At 35.3% G+C, this 24,164-nt stretch overlaps 1 protein-coding gene across 1 annotated transcript; it reads right to left on the bottom strand.

Annotated features, from left to right (window-relative positions):
• Positions 1-227: 227 nt before the first annotated feature.
• Positions 228-24,164, bottom strand: LOC141829403 (protein FORGETTER 1). The gene is made up of 32 exons (XM_074716864.1): positions 23,488-24,164; positions 20,676-20,741; positions 20,314-20,487; positions 20,093-20,223; positions 19,862-19,938; positions 17,418-17,599; positions 17,196-17,273; positions 16,196-16,328; positions 15,883-15,943; positions 15,722-15,803; positions 14,961-15,089; positions 14,661-14,804; positions 14,487-14,583; positions 14,287-14,418; positions 13,899-13,969; positions 13,644-13,816; positions 13,475-13,568; positions 11,591-11,688; positions 11,377-11,512; positions 11,172-11,278; positions 9,388-9,483; positions 9,213-9,300; positions 9,012-9,132; positions 6,696-6,807; positions 6,461-6,584; positions 6,303-6,380; positions 6,083-6,201; positions 4,648-4,704; positions 4,457-4,559; positions 3,066-3,194; positions 910-1,021; positions 228-682 (listed from the first exon to the last, which is right to left on the bottom strand). Exons 1-32 carry the CDS (start codon positions 23,911-23,913, stop codon positions 648-650), a joined length of 3,765 nt encoding a protein of 1,254 aa, XP_074572965.1. The 5' UTR covers positions 23,914-24,164; the 3' UTR covers positions 228-647.

Here is a 24,164-nt window from a genome sequence, read left to right as displayed (position 1 = left end):
TAAAAAAATTGTAACATTAAACCATCTACAACATTGGGACGTTCTTCTATCTAAAAATGATTAACTACTACGTATAAAATTGGCTCATAAATTTTCAACTATCAACATTATCAAAAATTAAAAACTTTCATAGGACTCAACTGATCTCTTCTAAAATTAATCAATTGAAAGAGCATCTAAATTTAAAAAAAATTCCAGATTAGACTTTACGCCACTTGTATCAATAATTTTCATGCACGAAAGCCTAGAAAACAATCACAAATCAATTAAGCATCATTACACACGAGTGTTTGACTTGAGCATTGGCTCCATCCATTACATAACCATGTTGTTTTTGTACATGTAGCGGCATCTTCTTTATATACTTACACAGTGTACAACTATAACAAAAGGGCTACACATTGGACACTCTCAAAAGGGCATCTAAATGTACTTGTATTTTCTAGAACATATTGGCAAAAACAAAAACAAAAACAAAAACAAATAGAGATGCCGACTTTTGCACAACAAAAAATCCAATAGCTCTGTCCGTGTTCCCAACTGAAGAATCAATCATTCTCGTCTAAATGCTCCAAAGATCCAAAATGATTAACTATATATAGATACGACAATTGGATGAGTTGGCGCCACGCAGAAACCTTCCCATGTTAACTTTCCACATCATGAAAACCTGATGATAGATCTGCTTGAAAGATGAACAGCAATTCAGGAAAAAGGAAGCATTGCACTTGATGATGGAATTCATAAAAGGGGCAGATAGAGATTTCTAGAAATGCTAGGCTGATCAAATCAGGGCAGGGTTAAACAAATCTAGACTTGATATTTAAATTTTTTGCTCCAGTAATCTAAGCTAAAATTTCTTTGTTTTATGTTCTGTTTAGGCGGTAACCAGCGAAAATTGGAAACAACCTTCCATGACTGATTCAATTGCAGCATTTGGAATAAGAAGGCCAACTATTCGCTGGCAATTTGTTGTAGTCTCCAGGCGCACTACACGTGTCCTCCTATGGCTTTGACGAACCTTCTCATGCAAACAAGCAACATAAGAAGAGGTCAGAAGGAAATGAAAGTCCAACATAATACTCAAGGAAGATAATTATTCAGAAAGAAAAAGTTCTATTAGCAGATGCTGCAAATCCTTTCCCAGAAATCATAGATGTCTGAGAAATGAAGAAAACAATTAGAACCTACCTATAAGTATAAACATGATGTACAATATTATTCTAGTTATAGAGAGATCAAGTTGATGAATTACATATAAACTTCTAAAAGAGTTGCTGAGAGGAGAGGGATGAACCAGACATTTTCACAAATCAATTTAGTTACCCATCTTGAGGATAAACCATAGATGTTATTTATTTCGTTAGTCAACTAGTAAAAAAGAAGAAAATAGGATTTACATATGATCAAGTGATTTAAAAGAAACATTTAGGAAAAACTTAAGATAAAATTTGACGGATTTTTAGAGAATAAATGAAAAATCTAGTAGTTATATTAAGCCATAAAAAATATGCAAGATCATATATTTATTCATTTTAGCAAGGAGAGTGTGACAAGTTATTTTCCAATAATAAAAGACTTACATCAAGAGTTCTCCAAGTCCCTGACTCTGTGTATTAGTACTAAATGAACTCATGAGTCATATTCAAGAAAATTTTACTAATTTTGCATTGCAGACGATATTTTATTAATTGACAAGAGTGTAAATAGCTTAAATTCAAAACTTAAACGATGGAGGATTTAGATATGTCAATTCAACAAGGAGATAGAGGCAAAGATATTATTAATATGATAAAGAATAAGTGATTGAGATGGAGAGGAACTTATGAAGAAAATTTTATAAAACTTAAAGTAAAACCGACTATGTTGTATGGATCAGTGTCTAGAAACAACAAATTATCTTTACAATCTTGCTAAATAGATCAGAAAACTAATTCTTGGAGTCCATATAAGTAGTATTAATTCACTGGAAGTTCTAACTTGCAAAAAAACAATCAATGTGTCTACATTTGGTGTGCTCATAAAGAACTGGATTAGAAGCCATGTATGCCTAGCTGCTATTGTCACAAGCACAATTTAGAGGTTTATTTTGATTGACTTTAATTCATACAATAATTTTGTGACCCAATCAGTTTAGAGAAGAAGAAAAAAACATTGTCGCTGATCATGTAATGTCTATGCACTTTAACTCGTTGACCAATAAAACAAAAGAGTATAAGATAGGGACACAAAAGAATGTAGACGTATTTTCTGTTGCCCAGGCACATTTCACAGAGTAATTAATCAGCACAAGCCTGATCTTGAATCAACTGTGAAATTTAGGCTCAAGCTTGACTCATCAAGCTCAGTCTCAACTTGACCTAAGTTCATTGATGTAGTTAAACGAATTCAATTCATTGACACAGATAAACAAGCTGCACAAAAAAACTAATCAGAAAGAATTCTTGCCAAGAGTGTTTGTCAAATTGAAAGAACAAGTATTATTATTCATCAGAATCACCCAGACTTACAATCATTTAGTGGCACAATCAACAAAATTCTGAGGAGAAATTACAGTTTTGAGATTGAAAGAGTTAGCTTGAAATGTGAGGATAGAGAAGGGGGCCTAAAACAACCTCCACAGCTAAAAGTCATTCATGGTTCTTGAAGCATGCATATCCAGCAACACTTGCCACCAAGTACAAGTCCATCAAAAATGACAAAAAACCCAACGATCAAATTGAAATGCAAAGTCCATCTATTGCAATTCTAACAGAAACAACCAACACTGACCACTACAGATATCAGGATATAAATCCAGATGATAATAAAGTTATACCAACCCAAAATAATGAAATTAATCATATGCATCTCCACAACTTCAGCAAAAAAGAAGAAAAATAAAATAAAAATTGAAAGTTCACAAAGTTAGTTATGATGGTTTTTATGATATTGCTTCAATGTTGGGAAGGCAACAGCTGCTTCATTGTGTTTTACTATGACAGCTTATATTTGTGTATATCGTTAAGCTAGTCAACAGTAAACTACAATCGGAGATGTAAAAACAACATAAATGAGTAACTTACTTGCTTAGATAATGCTTTTTCTATGGTCCTCCAGACAGGAAGAATGAGACCACCCAAAACATTGACTTCTTGTAACCTCCTTCCAACTGTACAATAATTACCAAGTTTGCATTTGGGCCCATGCATGCACTGAAACACAGAAGCAATTCATATTTCAGAGAATCAAATTGGAATGAGTGGATACAAACGTACAATATTACACTGATTAACTAAACATACATATTTGCATTATGCATGTTCCTCCCATGAAGAGACTAGTTGTCATATATTATTTTGAGGGAACTTGTGTGTGTACAAGAAAAATAAGAATATTGAAGTGATCCAACCATATGTAGAATTAGTATAATATAGTGGGCTGCTACATTAGTTGACTTGGGAATGAGTACCCAAAATGAATGCAGCCCAAGTGTTTGAGATGACTATTTCTAGATATTCATATATGTGATCAATAAAAACATGTAGGGTCCATCTGAAATGTTGGAGTATGAATGCTGGTATCTAGCATGGATATGGAAGAGGTAAATGGAGAATCCAAATATCAAAGTTGGCCAATAAAGTTGATATCTAATGGTGGAGCAAAGACCGAGAGGTGGAGACCATTTTTCAGTTGATCCATAATGAATAATGATTTCAATGTCAGTGCAATCAACTTGAGCCAAACGACCAATGCCATTCCCAAGACTATAAGAAGCATTGGATTTTGCTGTTCTACAGTCTGATCAAGTAATACATATAATCTTATTTTTATTATTGGTGCATGCTAGTATGATGTGTGATATACTCCACTAAATCAACTAGATAAATTTGAGTTGTATTTTAATCATCATGTGGAACTAACTTGTTAGCTATTAGTATTTTTAACCAATTAACAAGAGTTATGATAAATTGTCCGTACATGAAGTATGACATAATCAATAAACAACAAATGTCACTCAAACCTACATTTATGGGAGACATTATGAGATGGATATTATTTGTACATGTCAATTAAAAAGATTTGTAACTCATATTTAGTCTCAGGATCACTTAGTTACATGCCAAATAAAAAGATTTGTAACTCATCTTAGTGTACTAGGTATTAAACATCTTGCATGTCCTTGGTTACATTTGCGAAAAATACATTTATGCTCCATGAGGATCCATTAGGAAGAATATTGCATTTTAATCCATCTACTTAACTAATAGTTCACTTTTTGCAAGTTTTGTTGCTTAAAAATAAAGTACACTAAGGTGAGAAGCATGACCAATGAATATGGGTAATTGACTACATAGAACTAAGAAATTTAATTTCTAAATAATATCGCCAAAATATGACCATATAATATCGCCAGAATATGTTGCTTCTAAATAATGATTTCTAAAAGTTATGGCCAAAATGTTAAATGGAATACCTGCACAGAAGACACCTCATATTCATCTTGCCATCCTTTGTTGGCCTTTTCAATTGTAGATAACTTTTTGTATTTACTTTTAAGTTCAGCTGCAAGCATCTCCCTGAATAAAGAACATAATGGTAAAATCCAGAACAAAAGAAATATATACTAGAAAAAGATGATTTTGTAAACTCAAAAGTCAAAACTACCTAAGTGCTTCACCAACAGCAGGGCGAAAAATTTTGTAAGTTCCTCCACTTCCTGAACTGTTGAAAGGTAAGCTTAAGAAATCAAATGGTCACAACCAACTTCATCAAAGAAAGGAATTAGTGGGAAATTTGACTCAGTTCTTACTCCAGTCAAACTGGAGATAAGTTTATCACCAACTTGAACATATCTTCTAATATATGATGGGTTTAAAACTCCAATTACATTAACCTCAAGGTTCAAAATTCAATAAAAATAAAATATATCAAACCATGCACAAAATCATGGCAAGTAGAGAGGAACTCCAGATTATACTATCAGCAATATGGATGTTTGATCTTAACAATTCTTTATAGTTTATACTTCTCGATCTAGTTTTAGGAGGCCCATTTAAGCACAGGACTTTTACATTAGCAGCGAGTAACCCTGAACAAGAAATGTGCTTGTAGCAACTAATTGGGATTTAGTGGCCCCCCTGCCTGCCCAAAACTTGGAGGGTGTGAAGGAGTGAGGAAGGAAGATAGAAAATAACAAAATGGCATATGTACCCTTTTCTTTTCAATTAAATTTTACCTGTAATACTACTAAAGGGTGTTTTAGTCATAATTTGTTAAAATCTACCTACCTTTCTCTCAGCACAGATAAAGCTAGAGGAGACCAAAACTTACTCTCCTTCCATTCTCTTCTCCTTCTCGTCATCTTCTCTCCTTTCCGTTTCTTGCAGGTAAACAAAGCCTCAGAGCTCGGCAACATACATTTTTCTACAACAGTTAATGCCTAGGTGCACCTCCTTATTCTTCTGCTATTCTGCAACAGGTAGGGCATAACACATGGATCATACTGAGCTCAGCATGGCCCGCACAACACCTACCCATCACATTTTAGACAAAGAGACCTATGGTAAAAAAAAAACCTGATAATTATTTTTCCCTATCGCTCTAGTTTATATATATCTAGAAGAGGTACATGTAATTTACCCTAAATATTATCATTAGTTATAATCATTATTTTGTTATTTTCACAAGATAATATGTGTATTATTTTTATTACTATTAACAATATATATCATTTTAACAATTGTTACTATGCTATCAGGTATGCAATTATTATTTTAAAATGAATATTTATGGCAAAAAAACAGGTTAAACTAATTTAATTGTTGATAAAATAATAATAACCCAGTGTGAAAAATATTGATAATGAATAGCATTCATTGACACAGTACCTCTTTTAAGCATGTATGATGGTGACAGGGTTTTAACATAGTAACAGAATGATTCTTAACTAGGACTTCTGCAAAGTTAAATGCCTTAGGAAGATGGTAGGAGCAGAATCTAAAAGCAACATGATTTTTCAACAGTACAAAATTAAATGGGCTCTAGAAGTCATATATTAAGGCAATAGCAAAGATCAATGCAAAACTTGCAGATGGCCTACCACTCAAGTGCTAATATAAAGTGCTTTCTTCCCATCCATTCTCTCCTAGATTCATAGAACCCATCATTAGCACAAGAAACTCCATCCTTCTGCCTTTCTTCAAGTAGAGATTTTGCAGACTACATGAAAGCAAAACCCCCATTAGTAGTAAATCAAATAGCCACTATAACATTTATGGAATGAATATATCTTGTTTCCAAAGGTCAGGATTCAAAATTACCTCCCAAGTCATTCCACGGTCAACAGAAAATGTAAACAATACAGTAGAAGCACCAGAAAGATTATCGACATGAACTGTCTGCAAAGAATGCAATAAAGCAATCCCTCTACAGAAGTCATTATTATAATCAAGAAACATAACTACAGATTCTCACGTACCCTTGGCGATCCTTGCAGTTCAATAGAGTTAGCTTTAATATCGATGATTCCAGAATCAAATTGTCCTTCATTTTGAGCATTATGAACAGTAAGATCCAGAATGCTTACAAACAATTCAAACAACCTGCATAACAGATTAAAAATTCACTATTTTTTATTTTTTTTTAAAAAAAAAAATCACTATTGGGAAAATGAAAAGCTGGCTTTTTATTGCAATAACTAATGGAACACAGACCTGTTTTGAATATCCGGAGGCAAGCCCAAAATACGGTTTAAGAACCGCCCCACATCATGCATGTCAGAATCCACTATGCGCCCAGATACCTTTCCACCATCCTTTCCACTGCCTAATAATTACAATTTGAAATACCAAGAACCACTTTAGTATGAAACTAGCAACAGCATTTTTACAGCAACAATGGTAAAACCAATGTCTTAGGCATTGCAAAAGATATTTAGCAAACCAAATCTGTTGCAACTGCAGAAACAAACACTAAAATGCAGTCATGGCATCATCAATTTATCATAAAATGAAACAAAATAACACTTACACTTTTGAAAAATCAAATTTGACCCAAGTATCAGTAGAAAATTTACAAATATCCAAATTTGGCATGACTTTGGAGAATTACTATAGCTGAGCATTCAGCCATTAAATAAAAGGGAAAAGGGGTTAGCAGTAGAATAGCAAGTTGAAATGACAGAAAACTGAATATAGGATCATATGTTTATGACAAAAAAAATGAGTAGGAAATACCAATGCTTTGAGTTGTGAGTCCAAACTATACAATTTGTAATCAATGTACATGGTTCTGAATTGTGATGTATGATGTGCCAAGCATTCAAGACAGAAAGAAAACTTAGTGGAGAAAAATAAATGAAGTCCTGATAGCTAATAAAACAAGAGTTTATACAGCAAAAAAGTCAATCAATTCAGAATCAAATAAAAAGCTATGAACTCAAGTCTGTTGAGCTTTTTTTTTCTTTCTTCCTTTAATTGCAACATCATTCATCTGTATCGTAGACAGAAAAAAATGGTGCCACAGTCAGGACATCCAGAATGTTCAAAATCACACTAGTTTGAAATCTTTTCTAGAATAACATACAATGAATTTTTTCACAATATATAATAAAGGATATATTTCCTGTTTATCGTTGAATACAAAAAGTATAAATCATTTCATGGGTATCCACTGTTATTATGATATTTAACTCTGGTACTTCCATCTACGCTTATATTATTTCATGGATATCTAAGATAATCAACTTTTGTACTTCATTATATTTCCTTCTAGAAAAATTAAATATTCGATAATGTGTGAGGTTAACATGTTTAACAATTACATTTATCAATTTTTAGCTGACAATCACATTCTTTATACTTGTATAATATTGGTATGTTTGCTAAATTTTTAGGTTAATTTCTCAAGCAATCCTACATGTTTGACTCCAGATGTTCTGTTAACCTGATTTCAGGGTCCTAAACCACCAGATGCAGATTTGCAACTATACAGGTAGTATGTACACAACCAACTTTTTAAGATATTCCTCAGCCTAGCATGGTTTATAAAAAGGTCACAGAAAATGGAACATCAAAAGAGATGATGAGTTTCTGTAGGAAGTTACATCATTGTAAGATGCACAACCAGTGAATGGTCAAGGCATATCATCCTAGTAATGAACAGCAAATCTTACTCATGTACTCGGACGCACAAAAAAAGGATCCCTAACAATTCCAACAAATATAAGAGCAATTTCTCAAGAGCTTGTCTATCAGCACTCCATGGCATATAGGTCACTATTAGTTTGCAATGAAACCAAAAGACATGAAGTGTTCATGGTAAGGTTTAAAATATCGAGTCGTACCAAGATTTCGATTCCGGACCCGAACGATACAATTTCAGTATTGTATCGTACCATGCCAATATAGTTTCGGTATTTTTAAAATATAAAATATATTAACTAAATAAAAAATTTAATCTAAATATTTAAAAATAAAAATTAAAATATTTTTAAAAAATAATAAGATAATTTTATGACTTTTAATAAAGCCTATTTAAATTATCTCAACTATAGTTACGAATTGATTATTAAAATTTCATTAAACCCTAAGTTAAAAAAAAACAAAATAAAAATCGCGACGCGTGCGACCGGGGCGGCGCCTCCGGTGGCGTCGCCGGACTCGGACGGTGCCAAAACAAAACAAAAATCGCGACGCCTGCGACCGGGGCGCGCGCGGCCTGTGCGCGGAGGCGTCGCCGGGCCCACGTGACGCCTTCGGTGGCGTCTCCCGGCCGGAACACTCCTGTGCCGGTGCTGTGCTAGTGCTGGTCCATTGGCGGAACGAAATTTTTCACCGATATCGCGTGATACGGCTCGAGATTTCAATCTATGGTTCATGGTTTTCTATTACTTGATATAAAATTAAGATCATGGTGCGCACTAATGGTGCACAATCAGTGTAATTACTCAATTTCATTCAGAAGCTGAACCGGTAAAGGGGCAAGGGGTGTGGCCCAAGAAATAAGAATTAACTGCAAACTGTACTCACATATAACTGTATCCCTGACAATACCAACGGAAATAAGAGCAGCTTTAGCATACGTAATAAATTCTTGAATAGTTGCTGGCTCCTCAGATGAACAGCCAGGAGGCAGTACAGGCAAAGGATCCTGCTAAAGCTATAACTAGTCAGCATGCAAAGTATAAGTTGACAATAAGAAAGGGTTTAATGGATAGCTCTGAAAACCACCTGCTCCATTATACCCCTGTACATCATCATTAGAGCCTTCTTTCCGTAGTTGCTGTCATAGTTGAAAGCACTCAACGATAGACCAGCCCTAGTAGCACATAGCATTTTATTACCTACTTTATAATCTATGATATGGAATAAATTTAAACAAAAAATCAATGTAAATGAGCATTACCTGCGGTCTCCTTGTGTTAGCGCTCCAAGAGACTCCAACCTCTTTGCAACAATTGACGCAAAGCGCTTTTCACCACCAAGATAAGTGAAAAGAAGCCTGCACACGCATGAGAAAGAAGTTATACTCTGTAGAAAAAATATAGTTTACATCAGAAGGATCATAACTCAATTTAGATATGAAAATTTCACCAAAAATAAACTATAAGGAGATGGGTGGCCTTCTCGCCCATGCACTAATTAAAAATCCACATGGGAGTATTAAGTAAAAGAAATCCAAAAAGTTGTACTTCAATCAGGCAAAAAGGAATTCAATGGTTTTAGTAAAAGAGCACAAGTGGATCAAGGTTTTGATCCCAATCACTACCGCCCAATATTGGAATTGGCAATACACATCAACCTAACAAGCCTAATATTATTGTTCATTAAATACTGAGTATATGATGTTTCAATTATTGTTTTGATTATAATAGAGTAAAGATTGAGGGGAAGCCTTGACGCCAAAGTAAAGTTGTTGTCATGTGACCCAGTGGTGATCATGGGTTCGAGTCGTGGAAATAACCTCTTGCAATGTATAGTAAAGTTGTGTACAATAGACCTTTCTCTAGGGCACTCGCATTGGCAAGAGTTTTGTGCACCGGACTGCCCTTTATAACGGAGTACAGATTGATACTTCTAGACAATGGTATCATACTAGTTTTAGGAGCAGTGCCAGGCCAAATTTTAAAGATAATAGCTCCTTGAATATCATAGGCATTAAATTATTATATTGATGAAAGCCTACTATACCATTCTATTGAATGGAGGCCAGCAACTTTTTTATTCTCATATGTTGCCAAATATCACCAAGGAAGGAGCTCAAATAGTATGAAAGAACTCCAGAATACTAAGAATGAAAATGCTTAATTTCACAGATGATTCCTTCTTGTATGTCTTGAATATCTTGTACGACACAAAAAATAAATAATGATAACTGTGATTAAATTAGGTTAATCATGCCAATTGATGTTCTCTTGAAGTAATAATTAGAAATGACTACTTCCTGTGGTGAGGAAAACCATACGTGTCAGTTGATGCTATGTTGTAGTAATGATTGACAACAAATTAGAATAAACATGCAAGTTGTAACAGCAGTTGTTGATGTGATTGGCAAAAGCCTGTTGTAAGATTGGGTGATCAGCAATTCAGGTGCTGGTGTCTGCAATAGAGGCAGTGTTGTCCGTGAGCGGCAATGACCTTCTTACATCAGCCTCATTCAGGGCAGATAAGACACAACCCAATGAGATAAAGAGAACAGAAACTTCTCCAACAAAAGCCTCAAAATAATGTTGCTCGAGGAAATCTTAGACGCCAACGACCTTCAGTGTCATCTATCAATGAGTTCCATGCGTTGATCGACAAGTAGAAAGGTAAATTTTGTTTATGCCGGTCAACACAGCTCAAACCATGCTTTAAATTAATGGTAATTGCATCATATACTTCATCTATAAGAAAATGAAGTTTATGATAGGTTAAGGTTTGCTTGGATATCAGGATATAAAGCCTTGATAATTGTAACAATATTCAAGTCCATTTAACTGGATGTATAAAAACATTTATTATGAATAAAATGAATAAATATCTTCAAATTACTACATAAAAATTAGACATGAACAAAGCAACACTGAGATATTCTTGAATACACTATCTTCATAAGGGAAAAAATTGATGTGATCAAATATTAGGTATGAACAAAACATAGACTTTCTTCAAAGTTCAAGGATAGAAGGTTAGAATGTATAAGACTACCTATATTGTGGTGCAGAAGCCTGATTAGAGCGATGAGTTCTACCAAACTGCTGAATGGCACGATCAGCACTCCAAGGTAGTTCAAGTGTTATATGTACCCTCCTTTTCTGAAATGCAAAAGGTTTAAGCAAACTTAGCAGAGGCACATAGACATCAGATAGTTCTGCAAAAGAGCAAAAGGCCAGCATTCTGATAATTCAAATACCTGATTTAATGCCCTTCTATCAGCCTGTAAAGATACACCTGCGGATCCTGCTTCTGATATTATAGCAACCAATTTTTTTCCATCAATAAATAACTGTTTCTCGTGCATATTAACCATTTCCATGGCAACTTCCTTGCTGCAAAAAACATAATTGAGTAAAAAAAGAAAGGTGAAAGCGATAAAAAATACATAGGCTTGGCAATTTCATCCTCACGTGCTCCTTGCTTGATAAATAACACCTTTTCCACCAGAAGCCCTTAGAAGCATGCCACGTCTGCCAGTCATTTCAGCGACATTTTCTGGACCTCCTAACTGTAAATATCCATTAAAATTAAAAAAATATGAAAAAAAAACAGTTGAACAATTGAATAAACTTAACCAGACATAAATTGTAGATAAAACAATCCTTGAAATTCTCAATTATGAAATGCAATCTGCAAGCTCTCACAAGAAAGTATGGCAGCAATTGAATTAAGTATAACAGAGCATAATTTTAAAAGTCTATCATCAAGAGTGCCTTAAATGACTCAGCACTTTACAATTCCTCTTACTTTGGAAAGCATATCCTTGTTATTGTCTATATGGATATCATCATCATTGGCAATGACTCTTTAGGAATCATGAGTCTAAAATCACCAACATTTTTAAACCAAAGAAGTAGGAGAACTAAAATCCTTCTTTGGCATAAAGGTTGCAACCTCTGATAACATTTCACAAATGAGATACGTGTTTGATATGCTTGAGAACGCTGGTGTGCTAGAAACTAGGCTAGTCAACACTCATACAGATCATAAAGTCAAGGTAATGCAAGGATAAGGGAAGCCACATATTAACATTTCACAAATCAGATACGTGTTTGATATGCTTGAGGACACTTGTATGCAAGGAACTAGGCTAGCCAACACTCCTATACATTCAAATGTCAAACTAATGAAAGAAAAGGGGAGCCATTAATTGATCCAGGGAGGTACAAAAGATTGGTTGACAAAATGAACTTCCACATGGCGTAACGATTAGATATCTCATTTGCAGTGAGTGTAATCGAACAATTCTCAAGGCTTTGTGTCATGATTACTAGGAGGTATCATTGAGAATACTAAGATACCTTGCTTCAGGGAAAAGTCTCTTCTACCAAGATCAAAAGTGACCTTCAGATTATAGGACATGCCAATGATGATTGGGCAGGCACCCTACAAATGCAGTGATCCACATCGAGTTACTGCATCATTCTAAGGGTAATCAGATTTCCTGGAAGGAAAAGAAGTAAATTGTCATAGCTAGATTGAATACAGAGGCAAAGTATAGGGCTACAGGCATAGTGAATTTATCAGGGTTAAACAGCCCATGACTAAGTTGACATGCTCTTACAGCACCAACAAACTTGTATACAGTGACTATCAAATTGTCATGCACATAGCCTCTACCCCAGTCTTTCATGAGAGAATAAAGACAGAGATCAATTCCGACTTTCTTGAAGAGAAGGTGAAGTCCAATGAAGTTGTCACCTCATTCATCAACTCCAATGATTTAATGATCAAGTAAATTTACTAGCCACATCTATAAAAGGTCCTAGCATCATATATATTTATAGCAAACTTTCATAGTATCTTCAATCCAATTGAAAGGGAACACTAAAAACCTCTATGATACTACTGTAAATATAAGGTGTATTATAAGACTGCATCAGTGAAATGGTAGTGGGGAGTGGGGACTATGCAGGGTGTCAAAAAAAATCGACTTTAGTCAATTAGTTCCTACCATCGAGACTACACATGATGAAAACAAGGTTTTTATGTATCCAAAAAATGCAATGAGTACAAGAAATGTTCAACTAGAAATGTAATCAGAAGCACTACGTATTAGTGTACTGCATAAAAGCCAACCAGGAAAAATGGTAATAAAGCTTAAATATAGAAAAAGATAATGATATCTAACATTAAAAGTATTAGCATGACTCAGAAAAGACACCCAACGTGAACCAAACAAGAAAAACTAGAAATAGAAAATGAAATCTTAAAACACTACTCAATTAATCCACTTATGCCAGGAACATTATTTGAGGGTGAATTCTCAGGCTGGTTCAGATAAGAAATAAGACCTTGTCAATTAAATCATCCAGAGGATTATTTGGCAAATCCAAGGACCGAATAATATCCAAAATCTTTGTTTTCCGCTCCAGTGCAGCTTCATACCTGTTAGGTACAGTGTAAAAAGATACAACATAATTTTCAACATTACCTCTCCCTTGTATCATGGTAATTCTGTACCTTTTCATAAGTTCAGCAACATAGACATCTCTTGCCTTGAAATACTCATCAGTTTTCTCCTTGCATGAGTAGCAAGACCAATCATCAGATACTAAATCAGTCCATGGAGGAACTAAGCAACCAGGGTGTACTAGTCGAGCACAGCATGAACAACGAAGCAACAACTTTTTGTCCTTCAATGATAAGAAACCATTTCAGCCAACATGTTTAAACAGAAGTTAGAAAGAATGCAGAAAAATATGGAAGCATGCTTGCCTCTTCAGTGTTACATATTTCACAGATTTGGAACTCCTCATCAGATTCTGTAGATTCAAGATCAGACTCAGCTGAAACAAAATAAGATTTGAATGAAAACAAGGATAAAGTTAAGTTTTTAATTTCTCGCCAAGGACATAATGCATACACTTAAACAAACAATTACACAGTAGTCATTTGCCTGATTGGAGGCCAGTTATCCCTCTCTTTTTTTTTTCACCTCACTTCCTCTTATCTCTCTTCTAATCCCTTCCCTCCTTCTTCCATATCCTCCCAAGTAAACACAGCCTTGAGTAAATTAATTCAAATATCATTAAATTGGCAACCACAGATTTCATCTTAAGGTAATGTCAGACAAAATTATTTGAAATTATTCTTGATTACTCACATAGAGACTCCTCAAAACTGTCAGTATCACTTGTAACATTCCATTTTGCAGTTTTTCTTTGTCTTTCTTTAAATGATACACCAGGAGTAGCAGAATGCCGCTTACGCTGAAGTTCCTTGACACTTTCTTCACCTAAAGCATAAAAGTTAGACAAACCACAATGTGCAGAAAGCCTTATAGGTCAACTGGTAATAGCATACCAAATGAATCTGGCTTTGGAGGCACTGGATAGTTTTCTTCTACCAATTTAAGAAGAAGCTCACGAGGACCCGAGACAAAGTCTTCTAATTCAAGACCCTGCTCATGAAAAACTAAATAATCTACATCAACATTTCAGTGAAACAAGTTGCCAAGTAAAGATGAGAAACACCTACATATTTTGTAACAAACTCCTCAGTTCGAGCCTCCCCAGTACTTTGAAGGCCAATCACAACACACTTACCCTCAGCCAGTGCCTGCTTAGCTAACCTCACAGCAGCAGGTACTTTAGCTGACATACACATATGCCTAAAGAAACGCTAAAAAACATAAAACAAATAAGTTGTCACACGGACAAGAAGTAGCCAGCATTCTGGCACAGGCGAAAGAAGATTATGATCTTAAAAAAATAAAACATTGTACAGCACCATAGATCTACGGAGAATATAAGATTACAACAAATAGAATTGCTTTACCTGATGGCTGGCCCAATACAGCCGCCAAACCTGACTAGAGTTTGGTTTCTCCTCTGAAAGAAAAGTGTTTGCTGATAACAATTCAACCCGTAATTCAGCCCAGAACTCAGCAGCCTTCTTATACATATCCTATTAATGATATATAAGCATTTCCTATATCATCATGATGGCTAATGGACAAGGTAAAAAACATTAAGGAGGATAAATAAAACATATGACCAACAAGATTTAATATATAAAAAGAAAATACCCCAGCAAAGTTAAGACAATCCACATGTTGCACTTAGCCCTGATCAGTTCGATTAGTCAGGAAATATGTGGTAAATGTTGATAGCATGCAAACGTAGATTAAGGACTTTCCCAAAAGGCACAAATATGAAACTAATGGTCATCCAGTTGATAGTAACAATGACAAAACAAAAAATATCCAGTTTGAGCTTAGAGATGCATCTCATCCTTGTGAAATCCTATCTAAGTGTTTCCATTATGTTTACTTGTACTTCTGGACTGTTACTATCATCATGCTCGTGGGATTTGGTTGATTAACCTCAACCAACACTTCAAATGTTTATAATACTGCAACTTTAAAGCCTTCAAAAGCACAAAAAACTTCTTTACTTGAGGAAATCTATATACATGAGTGTAGACTAATCTGGCAACCTTAATTTATTTTTCTATCCTGAAATGTATAGAATAAGACAATATTGATAATATAACTACAAAGTTCAGAAACACTACTATGAGCTATACTGACTCAGTACCATCATTCCCTCCTCAAGTGGTGCTTCTAGTACTTCAAATTCAGCCCCTTTGTAACTAAGCGTACGACAAACATACATGCCCCTAAACAAGATAAATGGCATTAGTGTCATAAGAACATCATGAAACAATTAACCGGATATGCAGGTTTCAAATATTTCACCTTGCCTTCATGTCCATTGCAACTAGTTCAAGTGCTCCAACACCACCTTTATCAAGAGCCCCTGTAAAATTGGGAGTCACAAGTTTATTGAAAGTATTTCTCAAACAAAAGATAACTTTGCAAGAACATAGTGAGATGTGTAAGAACATTTTACAGAAATATTAAGATTTCATACTTAGAATGGACCTCAACATCAGAGCTCAAACAAATACTACTTGGGAGACAAATAACTAGCTCATTGCTACTATGTCTTGTAAACAAATAAAGAATTTATTATAATGATATTGATACTTATATTTGATAAATGACAAACCTAAAAAATCCTGAAACTGAGGGAAACATGTTCCAGCACCCCATAGTCCAAGACGGACCATGTAACCCATATTTCGTGGCTCAGAAGCACCAGTTGCAGAGCAATAAACAAATCGAGCCTCAGGTAGTCTTGCCTGTATTCACAAACTTCTTATTACACACTTACAATACATGAGGTCAGTTACGATATCATAGAAATAGATAAAACAAACAAATACTAAAAGCATACTCTGTTCATGCAGAAAATGTCATTGAAAATACACCCCAAGTTAAGAAAAAAATAATTAATTGTTGGCAAAATTGAATGAGCAAATTAAGTTCCGTTATTATTTGTAGCAATTATGCCTTGAGGAAAACCACCGAATCCACAAGAACGAGAGAAAAATTCATATGTAAAAGAAAGGATCTTCCTTGGGCAAAAGATGCAATGACATTAAAAGGAAGAAGAAATAAGAAAACAAAGATGATCTCGATCTCTTCCTACATCTGATCCTTGATCACTGCCATCACCTCCTCTGGATATTGATCTCTCTCTCTCTCTGTCCCTCCCTTGCAACAGCATGTGGAAGAGAGATGGTGCCTTCCCACATATGTTTCCGTCTTGGACTGACCTAACTAAAACCAACTCTCATCCTAATTTTGATCTAAAAAATGTCTTCTCCAATCTAATTAGATTGTAACCCAAACTCACCCACCTTAAACTAAAACTAGGCCAAATCCTAATTAGAAGTTAAGTCTAATCACACTATATTCACTATATCTGTTACCCTCCAAGAATTCAAATTCAACGTGTCAAGAAATAAGATAAATAAAAAATTATACTAGTTAATAAGAGTAAATTAACAAGAAAAAAAACCACAACAGATTAGCCTGAAAGGGCAATATAGAATCTTGGCAGTTGGCATCTTGGATAGACTATCATTAAAACTGAATTAACCTAAAGAATAGACTATTTTCAAAGGAAATTATTAGACTCTAGAAAATTTATAAGAGCAATTAACCTGAATGTCTAACACTGCTTCGCCTGTTCGAGTAGGTTGGCTTCCTGCCTCAGGGATCAAATTTTTTGCCTTATGACACTGCAAGAAGAAAACTCTATAAAAACCTTATAACCAGCGTGTAAGAACTCAATTGAGTAGCATAATTCATTAAAATTCAAGAGACAACAAATAAAATAATGAGGAAACGGTTAAGGAAACTAGTAGTGTAATTAAATGGAGTACCTCATCAAACACCACTAGTCCATCAAAGTCTGACCCGCACCATTGCAACAATTGCACCAACCGAGATCTACCTTTTTCAGATGATGCTATCAAACTACTGTATGTTAAGAAAACTACCCCATCCTTTATTCCAACAGCTTTGGAGTCAAGCTTAGAGTAGGGAAGCTTGTTTAAAGCATGTACTGAAAAATAAAAAATCTTTCCCAGTTAATCTAGGATGTAATAAAAACTAAATTCCATGCAATGTCAACAACTTAACATATAAATTTCCTCCTGGAAATATAGTCATATGACAGCTAGTGTATCCATGATGCAGTTCTAAATACAGATCATAAAGTCACATCATAGTCAAACTACAAGAAAACATCAATATGTCAATTCCATGGCATCAGCTAAAAGAAGGATAATCCTTGATATGGTCCTACAAAAGTCCATTCCTCTAACATTACACATCACACTCACACTCAACAGTTCATGTTAGTGCCCCTCAGAAAAAAGAAATCGTCAAACATTTGATCCTCTTTAGAGAAATTAATCCTCACTGATGCAGCATTTATTGTAAGGCTACATTTTCATAAAATCTTAAACGTTCAATGAGTCAACCCATCATTGGAGAAAAATATTTGTGGAGCAAATCTCTTGAAGCACTTAACAGTAAGTAATGTTCACAATTTGAGATATTAACTTTAATGATATTGACTTCTAAATGGTACAAATGCACAACTCACAACTGGCATCAAATCCATAATATTTGCATAGAGCTAGTAGCAATCATAGATGTGATATTTGCAACTTTTTAGTACATATAGTTGATGTGCCACGAAAACCTGTATTGGATCTTCCATTTCATATGATTCATGGAAGAATCTTCTTTACCTCAAGTGACCACTTACATAGGTTATTCATCTCAATTGATAAAGTGCAAGTGTTCACTTTCTATTCAATAATAGGTCTTGTTTATTTGTTTCCATTAATTTGAAGAGGAGGTTGCACAAAGATAGACTTCAATGGAAGTAATTTTGCACACAACAAAAGATATCCAGCAGGGAAAAATAACCAAGCCCCACAATTTGACCAAGCAGAAAACTATTGTCCTTGTACCCTATCACTTATGTCAATTCTATCAAGTACCAACAACAACTTTTCCACAGCAATCAACCACTAGCTTGTGAGTTCTATCTTCAGTATCTTGCATGCTCACTTTGCCCCTCTCAATTGTCATTTTATCCTCTCATCGATGTTCTCTTTGTTTTATTGCTTCTACTCTAGATTTTGATGGATGAGGTCATCATTGTTTGATGCTTATTGATCTTCTGTTATTCAAACAATAAAATAAGCTCCAGCATCATATTCAAGTTTCTACTTAAAAATAGCAGGTAATGGAGGATCACTCATTGGTATAGACTTGACATGTTTATTAAGTTTGTTTTAGCATTGCTGCAAGCATCAAACTGCCCTTATCCACCACTAAGATTTTCTAGCCAAGTTTGTTGACTGTGCTAATCATTAAGGTCATAATTGGCCAGTGATTTTCGAATTAAGGTCCCTTTATCCAGTTAGGCTATATCTTCCATGGAAAAAATGATCAAGCAAAGTTTCAGAATACTTCAAAGCAGAAGAAATAATTTGGTATGATTACTGAGAAAGTTCACCAATTGAACAAAATTTGTGGTTGGCATCATTGTTGTAATAGTGGCCTATGCAGTCAAATAGGCAGAATGCAATGCTTCACCATATCACATGTACCCACAGACACAGGTTTGCAAAAATTGTTTTTTATCTTTTAATGGTTCTCTAGAACTAGTTAGCCTATTAGCTCAACCTAATTTAATAGATGGTTAGCAATAGATGAGGCATGAAGAAGATGGCCAATCTAATTTTTGTTTAATATAATAAAAAATATAAAAAGAGAGAGAATGAAAGAAATCCCTTGATCGACAAAATAAAGAATAGTTAATTGATGATTAGAACAAAAAGAGGTTATACTTTGATCACACATGAAATTATACCTCGTAGTAGAAACCAATGAAATACAATTTGATTCACATAAAGAGAGAGGAATGTGATCATTATATGAAATTGTAATGATTATCTTTCCGGATAAAGATTACCAATTTTATATAAGTATAATGGAACTATTTTCATATGCAATGCTGTATTCCAATTTGGTAAGTATAAGACACTGACATCTATTGACACTAACATCTATTTGCTATTTTATTTTTGAATCACTAAAAATAATTTAATTATATTTCTGTGGATATAGTTAACATTAAATGTTTTTGTTAATGGCATGCATCCGCATGACCACATACCACATATGCACCATGCGATGACTCAACCAAGATGCTTTTTAAACTTTGAATGAACCACAAATTAGATGAACCATAGCACATAAAAGGGCATTCATCCATGGACTTAAAATGCTGCACTCAATGCACTACCTTCAATACAAGAAGCGCCAACATCATCCAAGTCTCTGCGTGCATCGAACTTTAGGTCCGAACCAACAGAAACCCATCTGCCAAATAAGGTGAAAAAACAAAAAAAAAATTGTTAGTTCATCATGGAAAAAATATTCAAATTAACCATGGAAATATGAAATTGACCTTAACAACAAAAAATGATACATCCACGATGCTTTATTTTAATAGTATGACTACCAGAATGCTTACAGGGCTTTGCACCTCCCATGTTGCCAGTTTTCCCAGATCAACCCAGCAATAGTACGACCCTTACCCATACCAGCTCCATCACCAATGAAAAAACCTGCTCTAGCACCATTTTGAAGATAGTGAAGATGCCGCTGACATAGGAACAAACATCATTATTGTTATCGTGTTAGGAGCTGAAATGGATATATCTTAAACTTGCCATATAAGGGAAGGAAAATAACCTGACAAGCATACACTAGAGTTTCAATCTGTAAGCATGACAGTGCGTTTGATTTGTCCAGCTCATCCATAATCTTCAGATGGTATGTGGGTTCTGGAGGTTGAACAGCTGACAGCGAAGACGTTTCAACAACAGCATCTGGATGGGGACGCCCGACAGACAATCTAGGAGGTCTCTATATTAAGACCATGCCAAAAATTATTTAAACATATAAAATTCTACTAGCACTCTATTTATTATTATTATTTCTTTTTTTTTGGGTGTGCATGTGTGTGTGGTGGGGGGAGCAATGAAAACAAATTCAAATGGAATAAGTTCCTAGTTACCCTATATTTGGTAATGTAGACATGCACACACACTTACGTAGTCAGTAAAGGTCTCCCCAATAGCACCACCTTCATCTTCTTCACGCTCCACATCGATTGCAACCTAAGATAGACAAATAAACTAAGATAATAAGATGACCTCCAAGAATACCTAGAATATTTGATATAAATATCAATAAATAAAAGAGTATTTGCAGTAACAATGGATCACTTGTACAAAAGAATTGATTTGTATGGCTCCCAAAGGCTTAAGCTGTTAAAAAGGTCCAATACAGGTTTATGATTTATCAAAACCCCTTTGCGGGCATCGGATCGTGGTCTTTACGATAAACTAGAAAAGGGATTTTATACATTGAATCAATTGAGCTAAAAATAGTATAAATAAAAGTATAGAAATTACATAACTAATTATTATCACTAAGTTAACAAAAGTTAAGTACAAAGACCATAATATCATTGAAACAAAAGGTAATTAAATTATCTAAAGTGGATTACAAAAACAAGGAAAAGGCTATCAACTAGCAAGTCATCAGAGATCACTTTCAAATAACACAAAAGCATGTCATTTCCCAAATATTTGGACTCCACTATGTAAATTTTTTTATTCCATTGAGTGTTAGTAAGAATATATCACTATAATATCTAGGGCATTTGAATCACTTTCAATTATGTAAAGCAGAATATTAATGTGAAATGATCTTTATATACTTACTAGATTACAGTAATGGGTATCTATATATTGTTTCCTGTTATATGTGACTATGTATAATGTAAATTATCTTTCTTTTGTAAATGATATATTACCAATTATAAGTTATGTCCAGCTGCATTTTGATTATTATGTTACCAAACATATCTAATGCATTACTAGTATTTTTAGCATTCTTAGTTGTTGTGAATTATTTATTATATATTATTCCCTAAAAGACAATACATCTTAACTATTGAAATTGCATTTAATTTACTTGCCTTGTCATTAGGGCCAAAAATGTAATTCATTAAATTAAGAGGACACTATTGTCCTTATTTTTCAGGACTCATGCCCACAATTCATCTTCCTCATGCATCAATTTCTTCCTCAACAGTTCTGAACTTAAGAGCACAGAAATTGCAAGGACATGGTTGCAAAACTGAGCCGATTCTCAACCAGTTTGCGCTGATTTTTTATTGATAGTAGGCATGATAAAAATATTAATGAATAATACTGTTAATCAAATAAATATTAATCTGATATCACTTATAATATTAGTGATATTACTGATAATAATCATATTAATATTACCTCAATGCACCTTCTCCTACATGGCATAATCAGCTGTCAATCTCTCTTGTGGCATTCTGCACATGCAGGCGCCTCTCTCACAGTGCAATTAGTCAATCCCTTCTCCCTCACAATGCTTCATATATGTGACCACCTCCCCAGTTACACATGCATCTCTCCCTCACATGAACCACATAACCCTCATATGGTAGACGTAATCCATCCTTCATTCCTCAGCATAAACTTTCTCGACTTCACCATCCACCACTCATGTCGATATACTATTCCAGTGATGTTGTATCTAGATTGGCTTAACTTCTTCTCCTTTTATTTTTTGTTTCTCATTCCTTGTCTTTCCCGTTCAACCCTTCTTGTTGTTTGGTTTCAATGTTGACTTGAATTATCAAATTGAATGAACTCTTGATAAAATCTTGGCCAAATTTGGAAAAGAAAAAGGTCGGTTGTTCATTGATGAACAGATCGGAATTGATTCTAGTCATATGTGAGGTGTCTTTGAACACTTCAATTTCAGCAAATTTATTAATGAAAGAATCAAGAGATCATGACTGCTCATTCAGCTTGAGCCCACTGGAAGAGACTCTTATCAACAAAATTTCAGCAATCATTCATATTAATATATGCATGGGATATTTTCACTATAACATGAATATAAAAAACTGGAATTTTCATAAAAATTAAAACTAGTATCAAGAAGAAAATGAATGCATTTCTCACTGGTTATTCCTTCACACCCCCTCCAGAGCATCCTAGGGACTTTCTTCTCTTTAGGGCCTTTTTCTAAAATCACATAATTCATCTCACTGGTTATTTATTCACGTAGCTAAAGATTAAAGCTAAATAGGTCAATGTACACTGATGTCAAATATCTAGGTCTATTTACTGAAAATACAACTATGCTAAAACCATTCCCATTGAAAAAAAGGCATCCCATAAGTAACTCCTACTATAGAGATTAATGATTCAATGAATATATAAAGCACAAGAAGCCAAATTGCCAACACACTAAGAAAAATTGCATATAAGTTTAGGTGTGAAGCAAAACATGCAGGATTTAGCTTGAGGCTTGACCTGTAGGAAAATTGAACTGGGTTTTCTAGTCTAGTTGACAACTATGAATAGAAAAGGAACTGTGGCTACACACCCTACAAGGTCAATAGGTTAGCTTCATATAGCTGGAAACTACATTTTATTCCTTATGCAGGAAAAAAGATGCACATCAACAAATTTTTTGGCTTCTTTTATAAGGTCAGGCTGGCATGCGCAGAGTAACAATCAGCTCCGCCTGCTAACTTACTCATTAGCATAACCAAAAGGAAAAAATAACAAGGAACATAAGAAGTCTCCGTCATTGCGTAATTCCTTCCACGTTCTCAATATTAGATGCATCAGCGACCATGTTAATTAGGTGTTAGACATCATTAGACAAAAATCGTCATGACATTTGCAAAACTAGTAAGAAGGAGAATATTAAGCCACAGTAATACTCAGAATCGGACATTTTCAACAGGAAAAGGGGACTTTCTAATTAGACAAACAGAGAGAGGAAGGAAAAGATGTGGTTGATTGCCTCATTGATCTCCTCGGGCAGGTCTGGTGGGAATCCAACTAGGGAGGCCGGAGATGAAACAGAGGGAAAGTATTGCTGCAGCTTGGCTAGGTCGACAGCGAGGTCCACACCGCACTGCGGGCAGTTAAAACGGGCGAGGCCGTGAGGGACATTAAGGATCGCCTTGCAACGAGCGCAGGGCAGCTGGATCTTGGTGGGATCGATGCCCTGAGCCTTGGGCGGGGGCCGGCGGGGAGGGGGAGCGCCCAGGAGCTCGGGCGGCAGCATCTGCGGCAGCTGGCACTTGGGGCAGATGAACTCGGTCATCCCCGGTGCCACCGCGAGTATCCCATGGCATCCGGCGCAGCGTACCTGGAGGCTTCCCGCCGGAGGCCCTGGCGGAGGCAGAGCCAGAGGCGGCACCGTCGGCAGCGAGGGCTGCCCCATTCCTGCCCCCTTGCTCGCTCGCTCCTCTGCGCTCTCTATGACTCCGCTCCGCTCCGCTCGAATCCTTCCGCCGCGAGTATCGATCTGCCGTGAATCGCCAACGAGGAGGAGCGATCGACTGTTTTGAAGAGAGAGAGAGAGAGAGAGGAACTGCAAGGGTTTGGATTTTACGAACGAGTAATTGGGGACATTTTGATTCAGCAGTTATGATCGCGGTCACGTGTTCGTCAGCACCAAACGAGGAAGCGCCT

This window comes from Curcuma longa, chromosome 5 (assembly GCF_044706935.1).
Source record: "Curcuma longa cultivar G26 ecotype Majalengka, Jawa Barat chromosome 5, ITB_CL_G26_1.1, whole genome shotgun sequence".
In the NCBI taxonomy this organism is placed as follows: domain Eukaryota; kingdom Viridiplantae; phylum Streptophyta; class Magnoliopsida; order Zingiberales; family Zingiberaceae; genus Curcuma; species Curcuma longa.
Note: the sequence above shows the minus strand (reverse complement) of the source record. Positions and strands in the feature narration are given on the sequence as shown.

What these genes read in the sequence shown, in the direction of transcription:
- LOC141829403 (XM_074716864.1), bottom strand. Translation starts at nt 23,913, where the DNA reads ATGGGGCAGCCCTCGCTGCCGACGGTGCCGCCTCTGGCTCTGCCTCCG. An exon ending in TGTATTGGGCCAGCCATCAG is followed by an intron (nt 14,805 to 14,960) that starts GTAAAGCAATTC and finishes TATGTTTTTTAG; the next exon opens with CGTTTCTTTAGGCATATGTG. An exon ending in CTAACACAAGGAGACCGCAG is followed by an intron (nt 9,301 to 9,387) that starts GTAATGCTCATT and finishes ATGTGCTACTAG; the next exon opens with GGCTGGTCTATCGTTGAGTG.